General features: G+C 47.8%; 1 protein-coding gene and 1 long non-coding RNA gene across 3 annotated transcripts; both read left to right on the top strand.

Annotated features, from left to right (window-relative positions):
- Positions 622 to 5,901, top strand: LOC110436293. 2 transcript variants are annotated; one of them, XR_002454126.1, is made up of 4 exons: positions 622 to 2,245; positions 4,077 to 4,183; positions 4,340 to 4,463; positions 5,301 to 5,901. It is a non-coding gene; the product is annotated as an uncharacterized LOC110436293 (long non-coding RNA). The 2 variants fall into 2 exon arrangements; XR_002454125.1 differs by lacking the exon at positions 622 to 2,245 and having other exon boundaries at positions 2,252 to 4,183.
- On the top strand, positions 13,982 to 16,911 carry LOC8056850 (protein DETOXIFICATION 48). Its single transcript, XM_002468172.2, has 2 exons — positions 13,982 to 14,503; positions 14,912 to 16,911. Exons 1-2 carry the CDS (start codon positions 14,360 to 14,362, stop codon positions 16,688 to 16,690), a joined length of 1,923 nt encoding a protein of 640 aa, XP_002468217.2. The 5' UTR covers positions 13,982 to 14,359; the 3' UTR covers positions 16,691 to 16,911.

Below are 19,440 nucleotides of genomic sequence, written 5' to 3'. Positions count from 1 at the left end.
TAAAATGCTCAATTATCAGTGCATTATTTGTTTCCATTGCAACGCGGGGAAAGATTTGTAAAGTAGAATTGGTTAGCCTACGACGTCACGCTCTCCATGACTATGTTAATTTCATATACTTTGTTTTATGGATTAAATGTCACTTTAATATTAATATTTTATTTTACAGTATTATTATCTTATCTTGCGATTTGTGGTTTTTTAATATAAAAATTTAGTTATCCCGTAGCAACGCACGGTATGCTACCTAGTGTTATATTATAATTTTGTATTTCTTTCCTTCTTTTCTTCCTTTTTCTCCAGCCACCCCGTCGAAAGCCCGCGCGGCCTTCCATCCTCGTCGCACCCGGCGTGAGCCGTGCGCGCACCTCCCTCCCTGGACCACGCGCTCGGGCTTTCACCGCCCTCGCGCTGCTCTCGACCGCCCTCCTCCTCCTCCTCCACTTCGCCGCGTCCCGGGGATCCCCGCTCTCCTCCGCCCGTTCCCGAGGATCCCCGCTCTCCGACTCCGATTCTGCCAAGAACAAAACCGAATCCCGCGAAGGTATCTGCGAGCACCTGCAAAGCACAGCACCACACAACGCGACCGGTAACGAGGCTTTGATTACAGAAGGTACCTCCATTTGTTTGTGGTGTCCATTAGTTAGTGTGCTATACATGGATTAGCGTCAGAAATTTTGAGGATCTCTACTGTGGCGGTAGCATCAGACAATACGCGTGCTATTTATGATACTATTATGTAATGCATAGCTGGTTTTGAATTTGCAACCTGATTGATCTGTAGACCTAGTTATAGTACTGACAGTGGCATGGGGGTGCTATTGATGGATCTGTGGGTGCAGTGCAGCGCTTTAAAATTGAACGTGGACTAGTGACAGCGCAGTTGTGTGTGAAGTATTGCCAGTAGCTAATATAGTTGTGTTACATGCATCTGTAATCTGTACAGCATGCTAAAAATTGTATCCCAGCAACCCGTGCTTGTGTCCCTGTGGTACCTGTTTTTCCCCCTGCTAACCATCATCCTTAATGGAACTAAACAAGAAAATTTGGCGTATGGGTCTTCATGTTCGTGGACCATATATGGATATAAATTGTGTGAATTATGAATGGACCAGTAGGAAGATTAGTGACTTCTAGCCCTGCTAAATTAAATGTACACTGTTTCCTGCTCTGCATTATCCCCATTCCTCAATATTGCAAACTAGAGCTGAACACAGACAGTGGATGGTAACTCACTTTCCTTTTGCTTTAATGATCTGTGTATCTCCATATGTTGTACCTGTGTGGTCTGAGTCTGAACACTCAGCTGCCAGTTCCTTCATAATATGGTACCAGATGACCATAGTGAGACAAGGTCAGATCACCCTCTGATCTTTGGGCTTCTCCTGTCGAGAAGAGGCTATAATGATACCAATTTTATAGGTGAAACCCTTTAGTTGATTGATCCCTATGTGGAACCCCTCATTATGCCATCATAGTTTTTTTTGGCTCTTTCTAACTACACATCGCAGACTAGCAAATCCATTATAACTCTTATACTTCTTTCCCTTATTATTTATTAAAAAAAGCTCTTATACTTTAGATACTAATAATTCTTGGGCTTCCAAAAAAACCAATATAATTGAATACGACTTGTACATATCTAATATGGACGGGATGATGCATGCGTGGTTTACATAACGATTCTGATGTTCCTATTCTGGCTTCATGATAGATCAGGTTCTAGTATTTTTTTAGTCTTTAAAACTGGACTTGCACAAGATACAGTACTGTAATGAGATGAAGTATCCATCCCAGTGACATCCTGTTGGATTCTGAAAGGCAATGTTCCTTTCCAAACAAGAAAGCAGACATATATAGGAAATGTTAGGTTTCTTATTTCTTCATTTCGTTTTCATCAACCATCATTTTTGTCTTCTTTTTCATCAATTTGGTAGTTGGCTAAGTGCACATCTTGGTTTTAAAATTATGGCCATTATTAATCAAAACGCTTCTTCATAGGGATTTAGGAGCCTAGAAGGTTTTGATATGAAACTAGCTACATAGGCCAGTACTTCAAAGGAAATGGTACCACTGTTGAAGTCTTCACTGGTAGACTGACATTGTTAAGGGCGTAAGGCTCACTACTGATCAAGATTCAGAGAAAAGCAACCAATGAGATGATTGTTCCATGCTTAGATTGCACCCCAACAATATCTCACAGCTATTGGTTACTTCAATGCCTTGTGGTTATATCAATTGAAAGGTTAGCTGAGTATTATAAGAAAAGTTAAATTCTCCTCATGTGTAGAACTCATGTTTTCTATTTTTCCTATCTGGGCTTGCAACCTGCTTCTAGCCATTGTTCAGTTATTTCTAGTTGAGCAGCTATCCGATGTGAATTCCCTTTAACCTGCCCTCTCTTCGAAGCCGATATATATTATGGTGCTGTTTGGTTCCATCAGTGGGAGTGGCAACGTAAATGCAATCAGGTTACGTTGGTGTGCGTTATATGGGAAAGCAAAGCGGGATTTGTTTGGTTCAATATTGTGAGCAGGCGAGCAGCGATCTGGATGTGGTAAACCCCGTCAAGCAAGACGCTAGTTTTCCAACACTGGTTATGGGCTACTAAGTATAGAAATAATTGGCATTTCTTAGGAGCCCGTGATTTTGAAATCAAGTTGCATGGTTCAAAAGTCAAAACTAACAGATCCAATATAGTGGCACCCAGGAAGAATATATTCTAGGCTTTTTGATAATCTATGATCAACCTCTTTTTATAGTACTCCCTACCCACAGGGGAAGTCGAATTCCTGCTGCCTCCTTGAAAGAGAGATGTTCTGAACCACTAAACGATTGGGGGCGTCACCCGATGATAGCACCATATACAACCACTCGTCATTATACTATAATGATAGTATGAGCAGTTTTTTGGAAATATCAATATACTCTTCGAACTAGATCAAAGAAAAGAGTCTTTACTACTTTTCTGGTATGCTTTCATAGGATTTTTTTTAATTGATGGTTAGGTTAATTCACGGATCATCCCCTACTTTTTGCTTTCTGTTGGGATCTACTTTATTAATGATTGAGCTATCTGCTGCATTCTTGACTAATTACAGTCAACCTTGAACTACTTTCGAATCAAATTCAAAGTACCTATTCCTTGACCTGGTGGATTTCTTTTATGTGTTTTAAAAAATAGATGCTTGCAAAATAATTTGACTTTTATCCTATTGCAACTGATATCAGTTCTCATATTTGGAATATATGAATACCAGAGGATCTATTCATGTTTTTCTATTATTGTTGATTAACTACTTACTCCCTCCATTCCAAATGATAGGTCATTTTAGCTGTGTTGAGTCGAATTTCTCTAACTTTGACCAAATTTATGATAGAATGAACCAATATCTACAACATCAAATTTGCATTAAATTCTCCATGAAATATGTCTTGATATAGCATTTATTTGAACTTGTAGATGCCAGTACATTTTTCTATAGACTTGGTCAAAGTTAGAGAACTTTGACTTAGGAAAGCTAAAGTGAACTATAATTTGGAACATAGTAGTAGATTGTTAGTCTGATCCATGGAGAAATGGCCAGGTGTTCTGCCTCTGTGAGGTGTACTGTGATCAATTATATGAATCTAGTGATTTTGCCAGCCTTTTCTGCAGCAGCAGATTTGCAGCTTTTTCATTGTGCTTGGTGGCAATTATCAGGGTCACCAACTCCTACATTGCTAGGATGGGGTCAAAGTGCTGAAAGATCATATTAATGTCGCTGCTACTGCACACCATTTGCATGCTGCTGTTGCGGTGCTGGTATTCAGTGTAAATAATTTAAATGTTTAGTCAATTGGTAACGCACTTCGGTTCATCTCTGCTACATGGCCTTTGCATGCCTAGTTAGCTACATACTTTTGCTGTGTTGTTTGTCGTACTTGGCATAAAGAGTTCCCCGTAATTACCTTTTATGTTTGTCATGAAAAGGGAACTGATAATTGATGCTTTGTTCTTGCTGAGTTGTTTGTGGGGCCTTCCATGTAATTTGTTCAAACGTTGTTATTGATCATTTTTTTCAACTTGCATATAGTTCCAATCTTTGGATGCATTTGCTTCAGCCCATTATTGATGTCTGAAACACCCCCTCAGATGACATTAAAAGGAGATGGAAGTATAAAGAGAGGATGTTTGTTGAAGGTACATTTCTCATAAGGCCTTAACTTGCGCTTCAGCATAAACTTGTAGACATCTGGACTTGTTAATGTTGAATTGCACTTTGTATACTTCAAGGTCATACTTGGGTTTCATCATATATGGCATAATAGCAATCACAGTTTCAAATGTATTATTCAGGATTCAGTTTGGTGTGGTGTGCTGATGATTGTCCCTGCTGTTGATGTTTGGATGAATTGCTCAAGTGGCTGACAGCCGAGGTGTGGATATGGCAAATGCTGATCATCATGGCCGATAGAGACAGGTACCTCTTCTCTTTCGTGGACTTTAATTTTTGGCATTTTCCTTTTAAATGCACGCCCATCATTATCTGGAATAAATTCCTGCATTAGGAGCCAGCATAAGGTTCTGAACACACCTGATTGCTTTCAATGCCATGTCACAGTGAATTAAATGTTCTCAAAATTTTATCAAGCAAATACCATTGTGCTGTTTCTACTTACTATGTTCATCTTTTAGGCATAATCATGTTTGATACAATACTGGTACTGTACAAGCTCATCACAATCTAAATTGATAAAACAAACTGCTGAAAGTATCTCTGCATAAAAGAAGTTTTTGACTGGCACATCATCTCTTTGCTGTTGATACAAGATATTGACAGGAAAACTTTAGAAATTTTATTTTAGGTATAAAGAGGATCTAGGAAGGAAGCAACCTGATGGCTTCTGAGCCAACTGTAGTTGATTGCATTTTCTTTACATATCATTGATAAAAACATGTAGCCTTGACTGATAGAAGGGAAAGGAGGTGAGCCCCTGTGTGCCCATCATCACAAGATGCCAGCTATATGATCAAATAGGTGAACGGTGGTCACACATAGCCAGATTTTAGGAGCACCAGGTCCAGCTGGTAGTGGGGTGCAACAGTGAGGAGCATGACAGGTGACACACATATGTGCACACCAAGCAAACTTGCCACATTAGTCCAGGCAGATGCATCACCATTGGAACATATTCTGTTGACACGTTGCCTTTTTTAAGGAGTTCTTTTATTCTGCAATATATTTGCAAAGTGATTTTAGTTCTCAGGTGTACCCACATTAACCTGTTTCTGATTTTTGGTTTTCACATTGTTCAAGCTGGTCAGAAATCCTGCCAGCAGTTTGGAAAAGAATGTGCAAGTGGAGAGGTCCAACAAGGCAAAAGGGACTAAGGGAGGAATTCTTCTCTTGGAGTGGGGGTTAAAGTGGCTTATCTTAACATGCATCCGATCCTCCCTCTCGGGCCTGTGATAACGAGATTCAGAGGATGATGCCTCGTCAATATGGTTCCTGTTTCGTCACCTTATTATATGAAAAAGCAATGCCTCCTATCAACCACCCAAGAACCTAACCCTTGAAAGAAAAAATCAACATGGAAGGGTCTCTTGTGGGGTTGATAAATAATTTGGTTTGGTGTTCTTGTCTGTTTTCGGCTCGACACATTAATGTCATAATCGAAATGCCACATGAAGTCTGGCAGCAGCTTGATCTGAATCAAAGTCCATTGTTCAGTTTGTGGCCCTGGAAGAGCTAGAATGAAAACTTGACTGTGCATGTACATATGGTAGGTAAAACTTTCCTTTGTCGTGACTTGTGAGTTTCGCCATATATCTTGCAAACAGTAAAATGATTGTGCATATGCTGGACCATGATTTATGTATATATGGCAAGAGGATGAAAAATCATTTGCTTGCAGAAATGGACCAGCATACGGTTTGAGGGTGGGCCGTGCTTTTTTCGTTTGGCTGTGTAAACATGGTCCTGAATTTGTTTTGGTTTTAAATCTCTTTGCGATGGCCTATATGCTCTCGCCAAAGGTAATTTGCAACCTAACAAACATGAAACATGTAGGATGATTCGCACAGTTACATGCATATGTTGAGGCTCCTCTTCCAGAAAAAAGTTATGTGTAGATCCCCTGCACCGTGCCTCCATATGTCCCAAAAATCCTATCACACGGCCAAGGGTGGTTGGCTTATGCTTAAACTTAGGTGGATGTGCTGACAACTAAAAACCATATCACCCTTGGCCGTGTGATGGCCCTTTTTAGGACGTGATTTTTATCTAAGGTGGATGTTCTGTACGGAGGCGCGGTGCAAGGGATTTGTACCATTTTTTTTTTCTCCCTCTCTTCCTGCCCTTCTGATACAAGGCATAGATGATGGTTTGCCACGATATGGGCGCACAGGGCTTGGACTGTAAAACTTGTCAGTCATCGACAACTAATCTTAGGTAGTAGTAATATCTTGGCCATCTGAGGCGAGACAACCACTAAAACCGGATTTCTCCACTTTTCTAATCATGTTAATTTCCTGCATGGGAGAAAAAAAAAAAAGAGTGATCACGTTGCGTGATGCCGTACACGTGTACGTGGTCATCGAAGCTCCTTTCGCTTCGGATATATTCCCACCTCGCATGCATGAGATTTATACATGTTACAAGTACTAGTCCAGTAGTGTAGTAACTTCTGTTTCTCGAGAAATTAAAGTACCATGACCACTCCCCATCAGACGACAGTGGTCTGGCCGTTCTCGGCATGCAGCTAACGTGTCGTCTAACAAAACCCGATGGAAAAGAGTCCTTCTCGTGTCGGTATGGAACCAACAAGCCTGGGCGGGGTCCCGTCCCATCCCATCCTTCTCGCTCTCTGTAACATGCATGTAGCAGAAGATGGTAACAGGAATGTGCTAGCTGCTACTAGTGTGTGTAGCAACATGTCGCACGTAGTAGTACAGGTGCATGTGATGGATCGCTGCACGCTGCTGCTTGCCTGGCTGACGACAGACACGGACGCCTCCGCGCACCCGTCATGCATGCCCGGCTGCATGCACCGACGACTCTGACCAGCAGATCATCGAGCTAGTAGTGGACACAGACTACACCGATCGATGGATCGGTCCGTCCGTCCGTCCCCGGAGGACCGGAGGCCGGAGCCAATCAGCGGGCGAAACGACGCCGGCGTCCGCGCGCGCGCCCACGAGGCCAACCAACCAGCCGCGTCCGTCGACGCGGACGTGACACGGGCGCGCGCGGGGCGTCCTGCCTGCCCCGCGAGAGACGTACAGCGCGATAATGCCGCGGTACCACGGGGCCGGGGGTAGCAAAGGGAGGGACGTGCGCCGTGCATGGATACCCCCTGGCCGGTACTCTACGTGCGTGACCGCCCACACACACCTACGGGGCGCCAGCCGCCAGCTACACGATCGATCGAGCTGCTACTCCTACTCCTGCGTCCTAGCTACGTAGAGCACGTACCAGACAGATCTCATGCGTCCATCCATAGCCATAGGGGACTAGCAGAGACTGTGCCCATGCATGCCGCCACGTGCGGCGCCCAGCCGGGGCCCACCCGGAAGCGAGTGAGAGCTGAGCCAAAGATCTCGTGCACGCATGCGGCATGTCAAGCGTGTAGATCAGGGACGTACTGCGAACAACTACAACTACTCCGTACGTGCTAAGCTTGTTGCGCACTGTACGTACGAGTGCAGCAGCCTTTACTTTACATACTACGAGCAAGTACATACACGTACGTCGGTCGCGCCTCCTACTGTACTCCTCGATTGACCGATCGATCGACCGATGAATGGCTCAGTCCATCGTCAGTAATAAAAAGTCCGGACTGACTGTGGCCGGTGCATGCATGGTCATGGTCGCATGCATGGATCCATCCATCTTCCATCCGGTCCATCAGTACGTGCACGTACTCCTACACCACATGGGCGGGTATGTACGCATGCATGCATGCATGCTCAGAGCACGTACCCCCGGCCCCCGGCCCGTGGATATAATATGCATGCATGCATGCATGTGCAAGAGGAGTAGAGAGGACCGTACCCGTGGAGCGGTCGAGGCCGACGTGTCGGATGCCAAAGCGTGGATCGTACAGGGGGGGCGTTGTTGCATGCTCAGCCGGATCGGAAGTACTACTAGCTAGCAACGCCCGGGCGCACGCCTGTCCCCCGATGCCCTGCAAGGCCCGGCACCCGGGTTAGTAATTGTGGCGTAATGGCTCGCCGTGCCGTGCCGTGCCATATGCCATTGCCATGCCCTGCACCCTGCAACGCTGCAATGGTGCTTGGCTTAATCTTATGTAGTAGCCGCGCGGAGGTGAGAGTTGAGACTTGAGAGGTAAGGTGTATGTGTTCCCCAAGAGGGCAACTGCTCCCTCCATGCTGGCAATTTACCCCCCTGTCGATTCTCTGTTCGCATGCATCATATCGCTCTCGTTATATTCATTCATGCATTCATCTCTCTGCTGCATGCTGTCTCAACTGTACATGGTGGTGGTATATATATATATATATATATATAGTAGTCCATGCATGCATGATCAATCACCATGCATGACAATGTGGTACCGCGAATGGGCAGACAGTTAAATGGCAAAGTGCGTGCTCGATCGGTCCCGCGCTCCATCGAGTCATTGCACATGCACTTTGTGTCCACTCGATTCAAGTCTTCTTGTCTCATCCCTCCTCGATCCCTCGTGACCTCGAGATGGGCGCCATCAACATAGGCATCCACACTACCTTCTAGTCTATTAGATTCGCCTATACCTCCTGTACCATGGGATACTGATGCTGGCCTGGTATCTACTACCTTGCATCCATAGGTGGTATGTATATGGCCGCGCGCCTACCGCCTAGTTATTACGACCCCCCTCTCTGCTTCACCATATTTGTTCAAGATCACCAACAACCAATGCAACCATATCGACCAAGTCCGAGATGAATCGATAGGAAATCACTATAGGTAAGTATAATATGCCACAATCACCGTACTTACCTCATTCATGATTAAACTTTAGTTTCTAGCTATGTTACGCCTTGACTTATAGGAAAACAACCAATGTCAAAGTTGTTTTGCTAGTTTCTTGACGATGAATTCAAAAGATGTACATTACAAGCACATAGGAGCAGCTACCCACCTTATGTGTGGTCTTACCAGCCGCCAAATGCAGCATTGGAGAGCTGAGATTGAGCCATTTCATTGTCATCTCTCAAATGACTTGGCTCAATCTCAGCCCTTCAATTCCATCTGGTGGTTGGCAATGAGCCATGTCATTAGATGGACAATTGCTCATAAAAAATCTACTGTGACCATGAACTACCCAATGCAAGGTATTTGGGCTAGTCAAGGATGAATCCTACTATATATATCATCGATTGTTGCATTTGGGTTCATCATATGCGAGTGGCAATAGAAAAAAATAAGATAATATGATAATAGGCCAAAAAAAAGGAAATGTAACATGCATTTTGTTAGAAATGAACATGAAAGATGAATGGTCACTACTATTGGCAAAACAAATGTTACCCATATATTATTCGTGTGTTCACAATTATAGAAATCACTTTTTTTTTACAAATGGTTAGATTGTGGAGGTGGTTGGGAAAACCTTCTCTATTCAAGGGCCTCTGGAAATCAAGTCTATTTTAGAGGCATCAGTAACATAGCTTGTATCCAAAGATTATTATCTAGAAATAAAAAAAATCAATAATAAAAAGTAGAGATATTTTTTTTAAAATCCCAAACATAAGGCCTCTTGCCTCGTGCGAAGCTTCCATACCGCTACACACAAAGTCACTTGTGACTAGTGACTAAGTGTAGGATGTTATCCTTTTTATTAGTTTAATGAAAATTGTATCGAATATTGCATCCCCTAAATGATGTCGAATGAGAAAAGTTTAAACTATAGAGTTTTAGATTTTGTCGAGCACTACAAGTTTGTCGTAGGGCATATCTCCATCCGAAGTAGTTTGAAAATTCAAGATTTGGAATTTCAGAATCAGAGAGAGCTTAAACCATTTTTTGGACCCTACACAAATTCAAATAAAAAATGTCAATTACAAAGTTATAGACTGCTTTAATCTAGAACTTTAATATAGAGTTTTCCTTCACCCAACTTTATTTTAAAAAAATATGTTTTTTATGCACTTGTTTTAAAGGTAGGTCAAATTACCAACTACTCCTGAAAACAGAGAGCATTTTTACAAGCGTCTAGAAAAACTAACCACCTCTAGAAATTGATTTCTATAGGTGGTTCTATCTTTATAATCATTTACAATTTTGGAGTAAAAATGAAATACTTCAAAAATTGTTTATATAGTAGTGATTATTTGCATTTTTATTGCTTCATTCTTTCATCTCCTAGTGGAGGTAGGTAGGTTTCCCCCTTCATTTTTGCTATTTAATATTCTTTTGTGTTCGAAAAAATAGTGATTATATCCCTTTCAAATAAATCTCCCTATTTACTCTAAGAACGCATATTAGTTTGGGTTTCGACTAGGTTCCTTGGCAGACTTGTCCTTGTGACTTTGCGTTGCGTTGGGTTGCACCTGAGCCATATTAGTTTGGAATGGATACATTGCAATGAAATATGATTTCCATGCATGCATGCATTTGTGGTGTATGGACTAAATGTGGCGTGGGTCACAAGCCATGTGATCATATTCTAACTAGGTGACCTTGTTATTATTCGTTAGAGTGTATCTCAAGAGCTAATAAGAAAAATACTTGTCAAACTATAAGCTATTCCAAGTAGCCAAACTGAGTCTGAGCATTTTTTCTTTTTTTCTTGGGCGTGCTGGACTCGGGGCTAGGTTGGACAGGCTAAGCCCAACCGTGACCCAGCCAACAAATCAGTAGAAAATAATTATTTTTTTCATCAGCTGCTTTAAGATTCGTGCCATTTTTAGAAGAGGGAGTACTGGAGCAGTTCTCTTTTCTTTTCTAGCTGTACAATTGCCAATATTTGGTTCTATAAAAAAATCCGAGTTCATAACACGATTTTACCTGCTCCTCCTCAACCTGATTCATACGTTGCCCCATCAACCTCTCATTCACACATAGAGTAGATATAGCGTTAGAGACAACCCGGCCTTATCTTGCTTCTCAGTGCGACAACAAATATGTCTCATCAAGCAGCAACATGTCCCATTATATTATTGTCTGCATGAACAATGGAGCAATAATCAGGGTACTGGATGAGAGAGAGAGAGAGAGAGAGAGAGAGAGAGAGAGAGAGGAGTGGGGAATGGATAAGAAAACTACTTAGTTCACATTATGGCCCTAATAAACACATCTGAACTATTATTTGTGAGAGACTAGGATTATTTTTTTTGATGAAACACAGAATAGGAAGCTGGCCCATAGGGAAAACTGAAGGCTACCTCCACATAAGTCGCGCAACTATGTGATATAGCTGACAGGAGTGACGATCAAAAAAGGCAGAGAGGGGAGAGATAGGACAATAATTTTACAGTAGAAACAGGTAGAGAGAGGATAATTACAACCAAACAAATAAACAAAAATTGGCTATATTTTTAAAATATGAATAACCAAAAACTATAATTATAAAAAAATCTAGGTGCCCAACACTATTTGCATGGGCCACCTTGCTAGTTTCTATAGTAAATAAGGCACTAGTATTAGAAGTATATAGTATGGTCACACAAGTGCTCAACGAATCTCTTAGTGATACGTACATTAAGCATTATTGTGGCCAATCATAATGATAATCTTGCATATATAATTATCTATACGTAAGTACACATACTTTTCTTTTAAAAAAATACTGAAATAATAGAAGTATCCCAACAACATCCTCATCAATACTAGTCCTTGACAATTTGGAACTTGTATTGTAGCATACTCTAAAACGACAGCTAGCTTAGCTGCTAGTTAGCTAGAGGCCGGCAGCGCAGCAGAGATAAAGATCTTAGCTGCTAAAGCCATACTGCTACAGCTGCTACCGTGCTACGACGTACATGTACAATAAGCCAGCCGGCCGATGCGCATCTGAAGTGGTACGCACTGAAACGCTGCACACATTACAGGCATCAAAAATCTGAGTGTACGTTGGATGATTGTTCTTGACGCCACCACAAAGGCGGCCACCTGGCTGAAAGGGATCGGAATTAACGGACGGAGAGTCCTGGAGCGGTCCAGCCAGGAACAAATTCATCAGCGTGTTTATATCCGGCAATCCTGGTTACACACAGAAGCAATAGTAATGGGCAGACGAAGCAAAAGTTTCTGCTTTTGCTGGAATGGCAAAAAAAAAAGGGGGCACGGCAAATTAAAAGCTTGTAAAAAGATGGAGCAGCAAAGCAAGGGGGGGAAAAGGTTGGTGTTTGTACTTGTGAGGACTGAAAGTTCAATCAAACCCACCTCAGACGGCACTGGCGTCTTCAGGATTCAGATTAAAACGGCAGGGATTTCTCTGATGGAATTAACCCTGCTGCAGTGCAGGGGGGCCGGGGCACGCCAGGACAGACAGGGCAAAGAGTAAATAAGAGTACACACACATGCCTGCGCTGCCTGGCTGCATTCCGCTAGCTTAAATTCGCGCAAATCGGGTAGCTAGATTGCAAAACCCTGTGCCTGCAACTGCAAGCTGCCCCAGAACTAGGGATCAATGCCAGCAGCTAGCTCTTCTGAGAAGTGAGCGAGAAGCGGGCATTTCATTTGATTCAGAGCGCAGCACAGGGACGCGGACCACCCGTCGCATGGCGTGGCGTGGCGTGGCGTGGCCTGCGTCGCTGCTGTGCACGAGTAGCAGTGAGCAACGGAGACGACGACAAGGTGGTGGTGCGCAGCGCATGCACGCCATGCATGAGCAGCAGCTACCGCATCGGATTCAATTGTGTGGGAGCGGCGCGATGCGCGCGCCAATTAAGCGCGCACAGCCACGGATACCACAGCACAGGGCGCAGCGCATGCAGAGGCCTGCGGCGTGCCCTGCCCTGCCCTGGGTGCGCGGTGCGCGCATCGCAACGCATGCTAATCCTAGCTAGCCGGCGGCCGAGCCTCGCATTCGCATGCGGATCTACAGGCGCAGAGTGAGCTAGTTGCTAGAGAGAGGGTCCGTCAGCTCATCCTGTCACTCTGGACGTGAACTCAATGCTGTGCACTTCACAGTGCAGCCATCACTTCTGGCTGGGACTCTGGTCTCTGGGTGTGCCCTGCCCGGGGCCGCGCCCGGCCCTTGCCCTGTTGCGCGCAATGCCCTCCCCTCCCTCATCGATCGACATGCATGCATCGTTCCAACGTCGACAATGCTCTGCCGCCCGTGCCCGCCGGCCGGCAGCTAATTGCGGCGACCGATCGATGGCCACCACACCAGTATTGACCGCAGCGGGCGGCCTGGGCAGAGAGGGCCAGTGCAAATCAACCCTACTCTACAGTCACGGCAGTGTAGTACGTAGGGTGCAGTTCGGCCGCGAACCACTCGGGCGGCGGTCGAGTTAATCTGCATCGACCACTGAGCTGTCGCGGCGGGGCGGCGGGCGGCGGGCCAGTGTAGTGGCCGTGGGTGCGCAGTGCGCACGCACGCGAGACTGGAGGGATGGATGGATGGAACCCATTTGTTCCGACAGATCGGACGTGCCAATATGCCATTCCAACGCCCAAAGGGATCGCGGAATTTTTTCAGACAACTCAAAGCAAGCGCGCATATTTAGATGCCGATGCCTAGACGCGAGACGCGATCAGGCCATCACAGGTCCGGTGCCCGGTGCCCGGTGCCGGCGCACGCAACGCAACGCAACGCAAGCAAACGGCCGGCCCGCGGGCGCGCCGGCCTCGAATTCGATCCCCCGGCCCGCAACGGCGGACACGTACGCCCGTGCACAGCCGCCCAGCCTTCCCTTGTTTGCCTGGTGCGTGGGCGGGCGGGGCGGCGCGCGGCATTCTCCCGCTCCTGGCGTCCGTCCCCCACCCCCCGAAACCCCCCCGGCGCGCGCGTATATATATGGGCAGGCCACAGCCCCCCCAAGGCGACCCAAACACAAACCAACCAGCACGACTCCTGAATCCTGATCGCACTCCACTGACCGCCTCACCTCCTCTGGAGGAGACCAAAAGGCCGCCGAGCACACCAGCACCACCACCAAACCCAGCAGCAGAGACCACACAGAGAGGGAGAGAGATTACTAAAAGGCTTGCTAGCAAGTTAGTCAAAACGTACTTGTACCTCGCACCGGCCGGCACCAATCACCGGAGGACAGCGCCTCCTTCTCCCTGCGTGCTTATATCTTCTTCAACAGTGGCAGTGGCAGTGGCAGTGGGAGAGAGAGACACGCACACGCGCGCGCGGGCACTTTCCAGGCCCCGAGATCGACCGATCGATCGATCGCGCTCTGCTGCCGTCGATCATGTGCAACGCCGCCGCCGGGACAGACTCTTCCTTGCCGGCGCCGGCGGCGCCGTTCGGCTCTTTCAAGGCCGCTGCGCACCAGCTCCTCCACCCCGTCGACGGCGATGAAGGCAGCGGAGGCCATGCACTGCAGCTCTCCAAGGTAGTATATACATATACCTGCGCCGCCGCCGTACACGTGTGGCCTGGCCGTGCACATTCTTCATTCCCTGCGGCACGGCTAAGCCTAAGCCTAAGCTGCTGCTGCTGCAACTGCGAATGAAGATAGCTAGGCCGGGCGGTTAGTGAGTGGCACGCACAGGCGCCGCTACAGTGCGCCAGTGGTCAGCACCTAGCTATAGCTAGCCGCTGCTTGTGTTGTTTAATGTCTACTGCTTGTGTAGTGTAGTTTACTAGCTTAGCTGGTACTGCCATCCATGTTGCGGTAATAGTAACGGGAAAGAAAAAGGAAAGCGCGAGCTGTTGGAAAATGGCAGCTCGTCCCGTACCTGTGCTACCTAGCTGAGCTCTCTCTTACATGTGTTGTGCTGGATGATGTCACCTGCTGCAGGTGGCCGGCGAGGCTCGGGCGATCGGCAGGGTGTCGGTGCCGATGGCGGTCACAGGCCTGGTCATGTACTCCCGGGCTCTCATCTCCATGCTCTTCCTGGGCCGCCTAGGCGAGCTGGCGCTGGCCGGCGGCTCCCTGGCGCTTGGCTTCGCCAACATCACCGGCTACTCCGTTCTCTCCGGTCTGGCGCTCGGCATGGAGCCCATCTGCGGCCAGGCCTTCGGCGCGCGCCGGGGCAAGCTGCTGGCGCTGGCGCTGCACCGCACCGTGCTGCTGCTCCTCGCCGTGGCGCTGCCTATCTCCGCGCTGTGGGTCACCTCCACGGGTTACGTGCTCAAGCTGCTGGGCCAGGACGAGGGCGTGGCGGACGCGGCGCAGACGTTCGCCGCGTACGCGTCGGCCGACCTCGCGGTGCTGGCCGTGCTGCACCCGCTGCGCGTCTACCTCCGGTCGCAGAACCTGACGCTGCCCATCACGGCGTGCTCCCTCTTCTCCGTGCTGCTGCACGGGCCCATCAACTACCTCCTCGTGGTGCGCCTCCAAATGGGCGTCGCCGGGGTGGCGCTGGCCGTGGCGCTCACCGACCTCAACCTGCTCCTCGCGCTCCTCTGCTTCCTCGCCATCTCGGGCGCGCACAGGGACTCGTGGGTGGGGCCCACCCTGGACTGCCTCCGGGGCTGGCCGGAGATGCTCCGCCTGGCGGTGCCCACCGCCACGGCGGTGTGCCTGGAGTGGTGGTGGTACGAGCTCATGATCGTGCTGTCGGGCCTCCTGGCCAACCCGCGCGCCACCGTGGCGTCCATGGGCATCCTCATCCAGGCCACGTCGCTCGTCTACGTGTTCCCGTCGTCGCTGGGCCAGGGCGCGTCCACGCGCGTCAGCCACCAGCTGGGCGCGGGCCGCCCCGCGGGGGCGCGGCGCGCCGCGGGCGCCGCCCTCTCCATCGGCGTGGGCGTGGGCCTGGCGGCCGCCGCCTTCATGGTGTCCGTGCGCTCCCACTGGGGCCGCATGTTCACGTCGGACGCGGACATCCTCCGCCTCACGGCCGTGGCGCTCCCCATCGCGGGGCTCTGCGAGCTCGGCAACTGCCCGCAGACGGCCGGCTGCGGCGTGCTCCGCGGCAGCGCCCGCCCGGCCAGCGGCGCGCGCATCAACCTCGCCTCCTTCTACCTGGTGGGCATGCCGGTGGGTGTGGCGCTGGCATTCGGCGCCCGCCTCGGCTTCGCCGGCCTGTGGCTCGGCCTCCTGGCGGCGCAGGCCGCGTGCGCCGTCTGGATGGCGCGCGCGGTGGCTGCCACCGACTGGGACGTCGAGGTCGGACGCGCCAAGGAGCTGACCAAAGCCAGCAGCAGCAGCAGCAGCAACAGCCACAGCGAGTGCAACACCACCTCCTCGGCATCGGCTAGTGATGTAACCACTGTGATCGCCACTAGCAACAGCGCTGCCGGGTGCAAGAAGAACAACGGCGGCTACGTGCCAATCAGCGAGAGCTGCAGCAACGACAGCGAGCTGGAGAAACTGGAGGAGGGCCTGATGACCAGCGACGACATCCCGAGTGCCAGCGTCAGCGGGAGCGCGTGTGGTGGTGACACCGATGCCGTGGTTAGGGAGCAGAACCGCGGCAGCGGCAACAGCTGCAATGACAGTGGCGCTGCCGGTACGGCGGCGACGGAGGGAAAGGAGCAGAGGAAGGGCGGGTCGGAGGAGCGGGGCCCGCTCATCAGTGTGTCGGACGGGGAGCACGATGGCGACAGCCGTGGAGGTGGCGGCCAGGTCTAAGCGCGTGTCATGCGTCGATCCATCGACGATTAATCCATTTATTAGTATCTTGCTAGTATTGACTTTGATCGTCATATGCGCCTCCATTTAATCTCTTCTTGTTTCTTGAATTAACTGGGGCGAGGTTTTGTGACAAATTATATTAGTACTAGAAGATCGGTGGAAGAAGATAATATTTTGCCATCTACATATATATAATTTCTTTTCTTTTCTATCTTTAATCACTCCAGTACTATAAATATATTATAATGTGAATGAATGCAGCATGCATATGCATGTAACTCTTTGAGAGCCGCTTGTGTAAAGTGTACTACAGCTCCACATGTCATAGAACGCGATGTGGAGCTAGGTCAAGGTCGTCTCTTATGATCAGTTGAGATATCGATGATGATAGTTTTGACGAGTAGTGCACACGTGAACACATATGCATGTGTGGTGGCGTAGATGTATGGCACTGTTGCCCTGCCTCCGGCCAGTCCACAGTTGATGATTCCCCAGTGCCAGTGCCAGTGCCAGTGGGCAGTGGCGCAGCGCGCGCAGTAGTTTGCCCTTTGCCGTGCCTGCTGTCGCGCTGTTCCCCCAGTGGTTACATACGTGAGGGGCCAATGGCTGCCACCACCACCGGCACTGTTTCCATATTCAACTCATTTGTCCTCCCCCTGTTGTACATGTGCTTTTACGACAAAGTCGCACGGCAAATGAATGGCCTGATGATATCTACAGGCACTTGGGGGTAGCTTGGTGTCTTGCGATTTCGTAAAGGACCATACATGCTAATGCTACTAGCTTTTTTTTTTCTTTTTCGTTCGAGTTGCAAAAAGGGAGGCCATGCATGGTGCGCGGCTGCACTGCGATAGAGTCTTGCAAAAAGGGAGGCCACACACTGTGATAGAGTCTTGCATTGTGAGTGTCCTCACACAAGAGTCAAAGTGTGTAAAAAGGAATCATACTAGCCACTGGCATCATGAACTGGTAACTAATTTATATATAAGTAGGAACAAAGGATCTATGGTAGTGCGTCTCTTCTGGTGGCAAGTCATATTTTGCACAAGTTATAGATGCGGGTTTATTTGGAACTTAGAAATTTTTATATGAGTGAATACTTTTTTCTAAAAAAAATATTTGGCTCCAAATAGTTTCCAATTCAGACATACTCTCTCCGTCCAAGAAAAAGTGACGTTTTTTACTTTCAGACATCGTGTTTGACCGTTCGTCTTATTCAAAAATTTTGTGTAAATTATAAAATAAATAAATCATTAGTAAAGTATATCTAATAATAAAATAAGTATTTACAAAATATATAATATTTATGTAAATTTTTTGAATAAGACAGATGATCAAACAAGATATCTGAAATTATAAAACGATATTTTTTTTGGGACGAAGAGAGTATATATGTAGTATATAGTTTAAGGTGTGCTTATAAAGTGAGATGAGAACTATATAATGTCTGTGCCCCTCTCTTAATACTAATTAAATAAAGGGTGTAAAGGCACCCTCCTCATCACCAACCTTCCTTTCCAAATGGTACTATTTCCCTTTTCTTAAAAACAGCAAAGGTAGCGAGCCACCACCAATCCACCACCATGCATCTCTCGATCGCTCGCACAAAGCTTTCCCCCCAAAGGAAATACATAGAAATGATCACTGCAGTGCTTCTACTCAAGTGCGCACCGGATTTTCGGTACCGGCCGCCAGGGGATCAACGACGTCCCAGCTACTAGCAGGCCGGCTATAGCTCGGCACGTCGATCATCTGAATTTCCCATCTGTGCCGACCACGGCCGGCAATGCATGGTGAATCGGTGATCGAGTCACAGCTCACAAGCTCATGCATGCAACTACCGGCCCGTGCATGGCGTGCCGCCGAAGCCGACGACGACCTCATCGTCAATCCGGCCGGCCGTGATGTCACGGCACATATCGTCCTCTGCTGTCCTGTCAGGATCGATCTGGCCGGTGAATCGATCGTGTCCTGCTGCAGCTGCAGGCCACAAAGAAACTCATCGCCCAATTAATTATATATAGGGTCGATCATGGGCTTGCCCATTGTATCGCGATTGCTGTCCCAACAAGCTACATCATCAGTCGTGGCCGATCGAGCAAGCACAGCAGCAGGGCTAGCTTTTCTTTGCCGGTTTGAAAACGAGGAAACAAAACTTAGTACAGGATCAGAAAGCACAGCTCCACTTGCATTGCCATGCGTTCTTTTGGGCTACGTATCTTAGCCAGCCATTATCAAATCGAGCGCACTAGCGAGAGCATTGCCACAACAAGAGTCTGGAAGTTGTGCATCCATCGCTTGCATGCGATTCCCCCGGATGGTCCAAGGATCACGCACTCACGCTTACTGCCGCGCGCAGGACGACGAGTCCTACCTACGTCCTAACATAACATATATTATATATATATATGATATGAAAGGCCCGGAAAAGAGATAGCACGCGTCGGCTCCCACTACTGCCACACCAATCACTTTTCGAATAGTTGTAAGTTGACTACATACCAGTGTTCGTGTTCCTTGTGACAACAAATTAATATATGTGTAGTCGGGCTCCTTGGTCTAACTAGCGTTCGGTTCTCCAATTTAACAAATGGCCTATCAACGTCAAGTGCTCGGAGTAAAGTTTTAAAAAACAAATTGTGGAAAGTGATAGTACATGTCAACGCATAAATGCCACTTATACATTCAAAGCAGCGGTGAACAACAATATTATGAAAATAATGTCTTTTGGAAAGTGGCCGGGGTGT

This window comes from Sorghum bicolor, chromosome 1 (assembly GCF_000003195.3).
Source record: "Sorghum bicolor cultivar BTx623 chromosome 1, Sorghum_bicolor_NCBIv3, whole genome shotgun sequence".
Lineage (NCBI taxonomy): Eukaryota > Viridiplantae > Streptophyta > Magnoliopsida > Poales > Poaceae > Sorghum > Sorghum bicolor.
The sequence above is the reverse complement of the archived record's forward strand: the minus strand, read 5'-3'. Positions and strand labels throughout refer to the sequence as shown.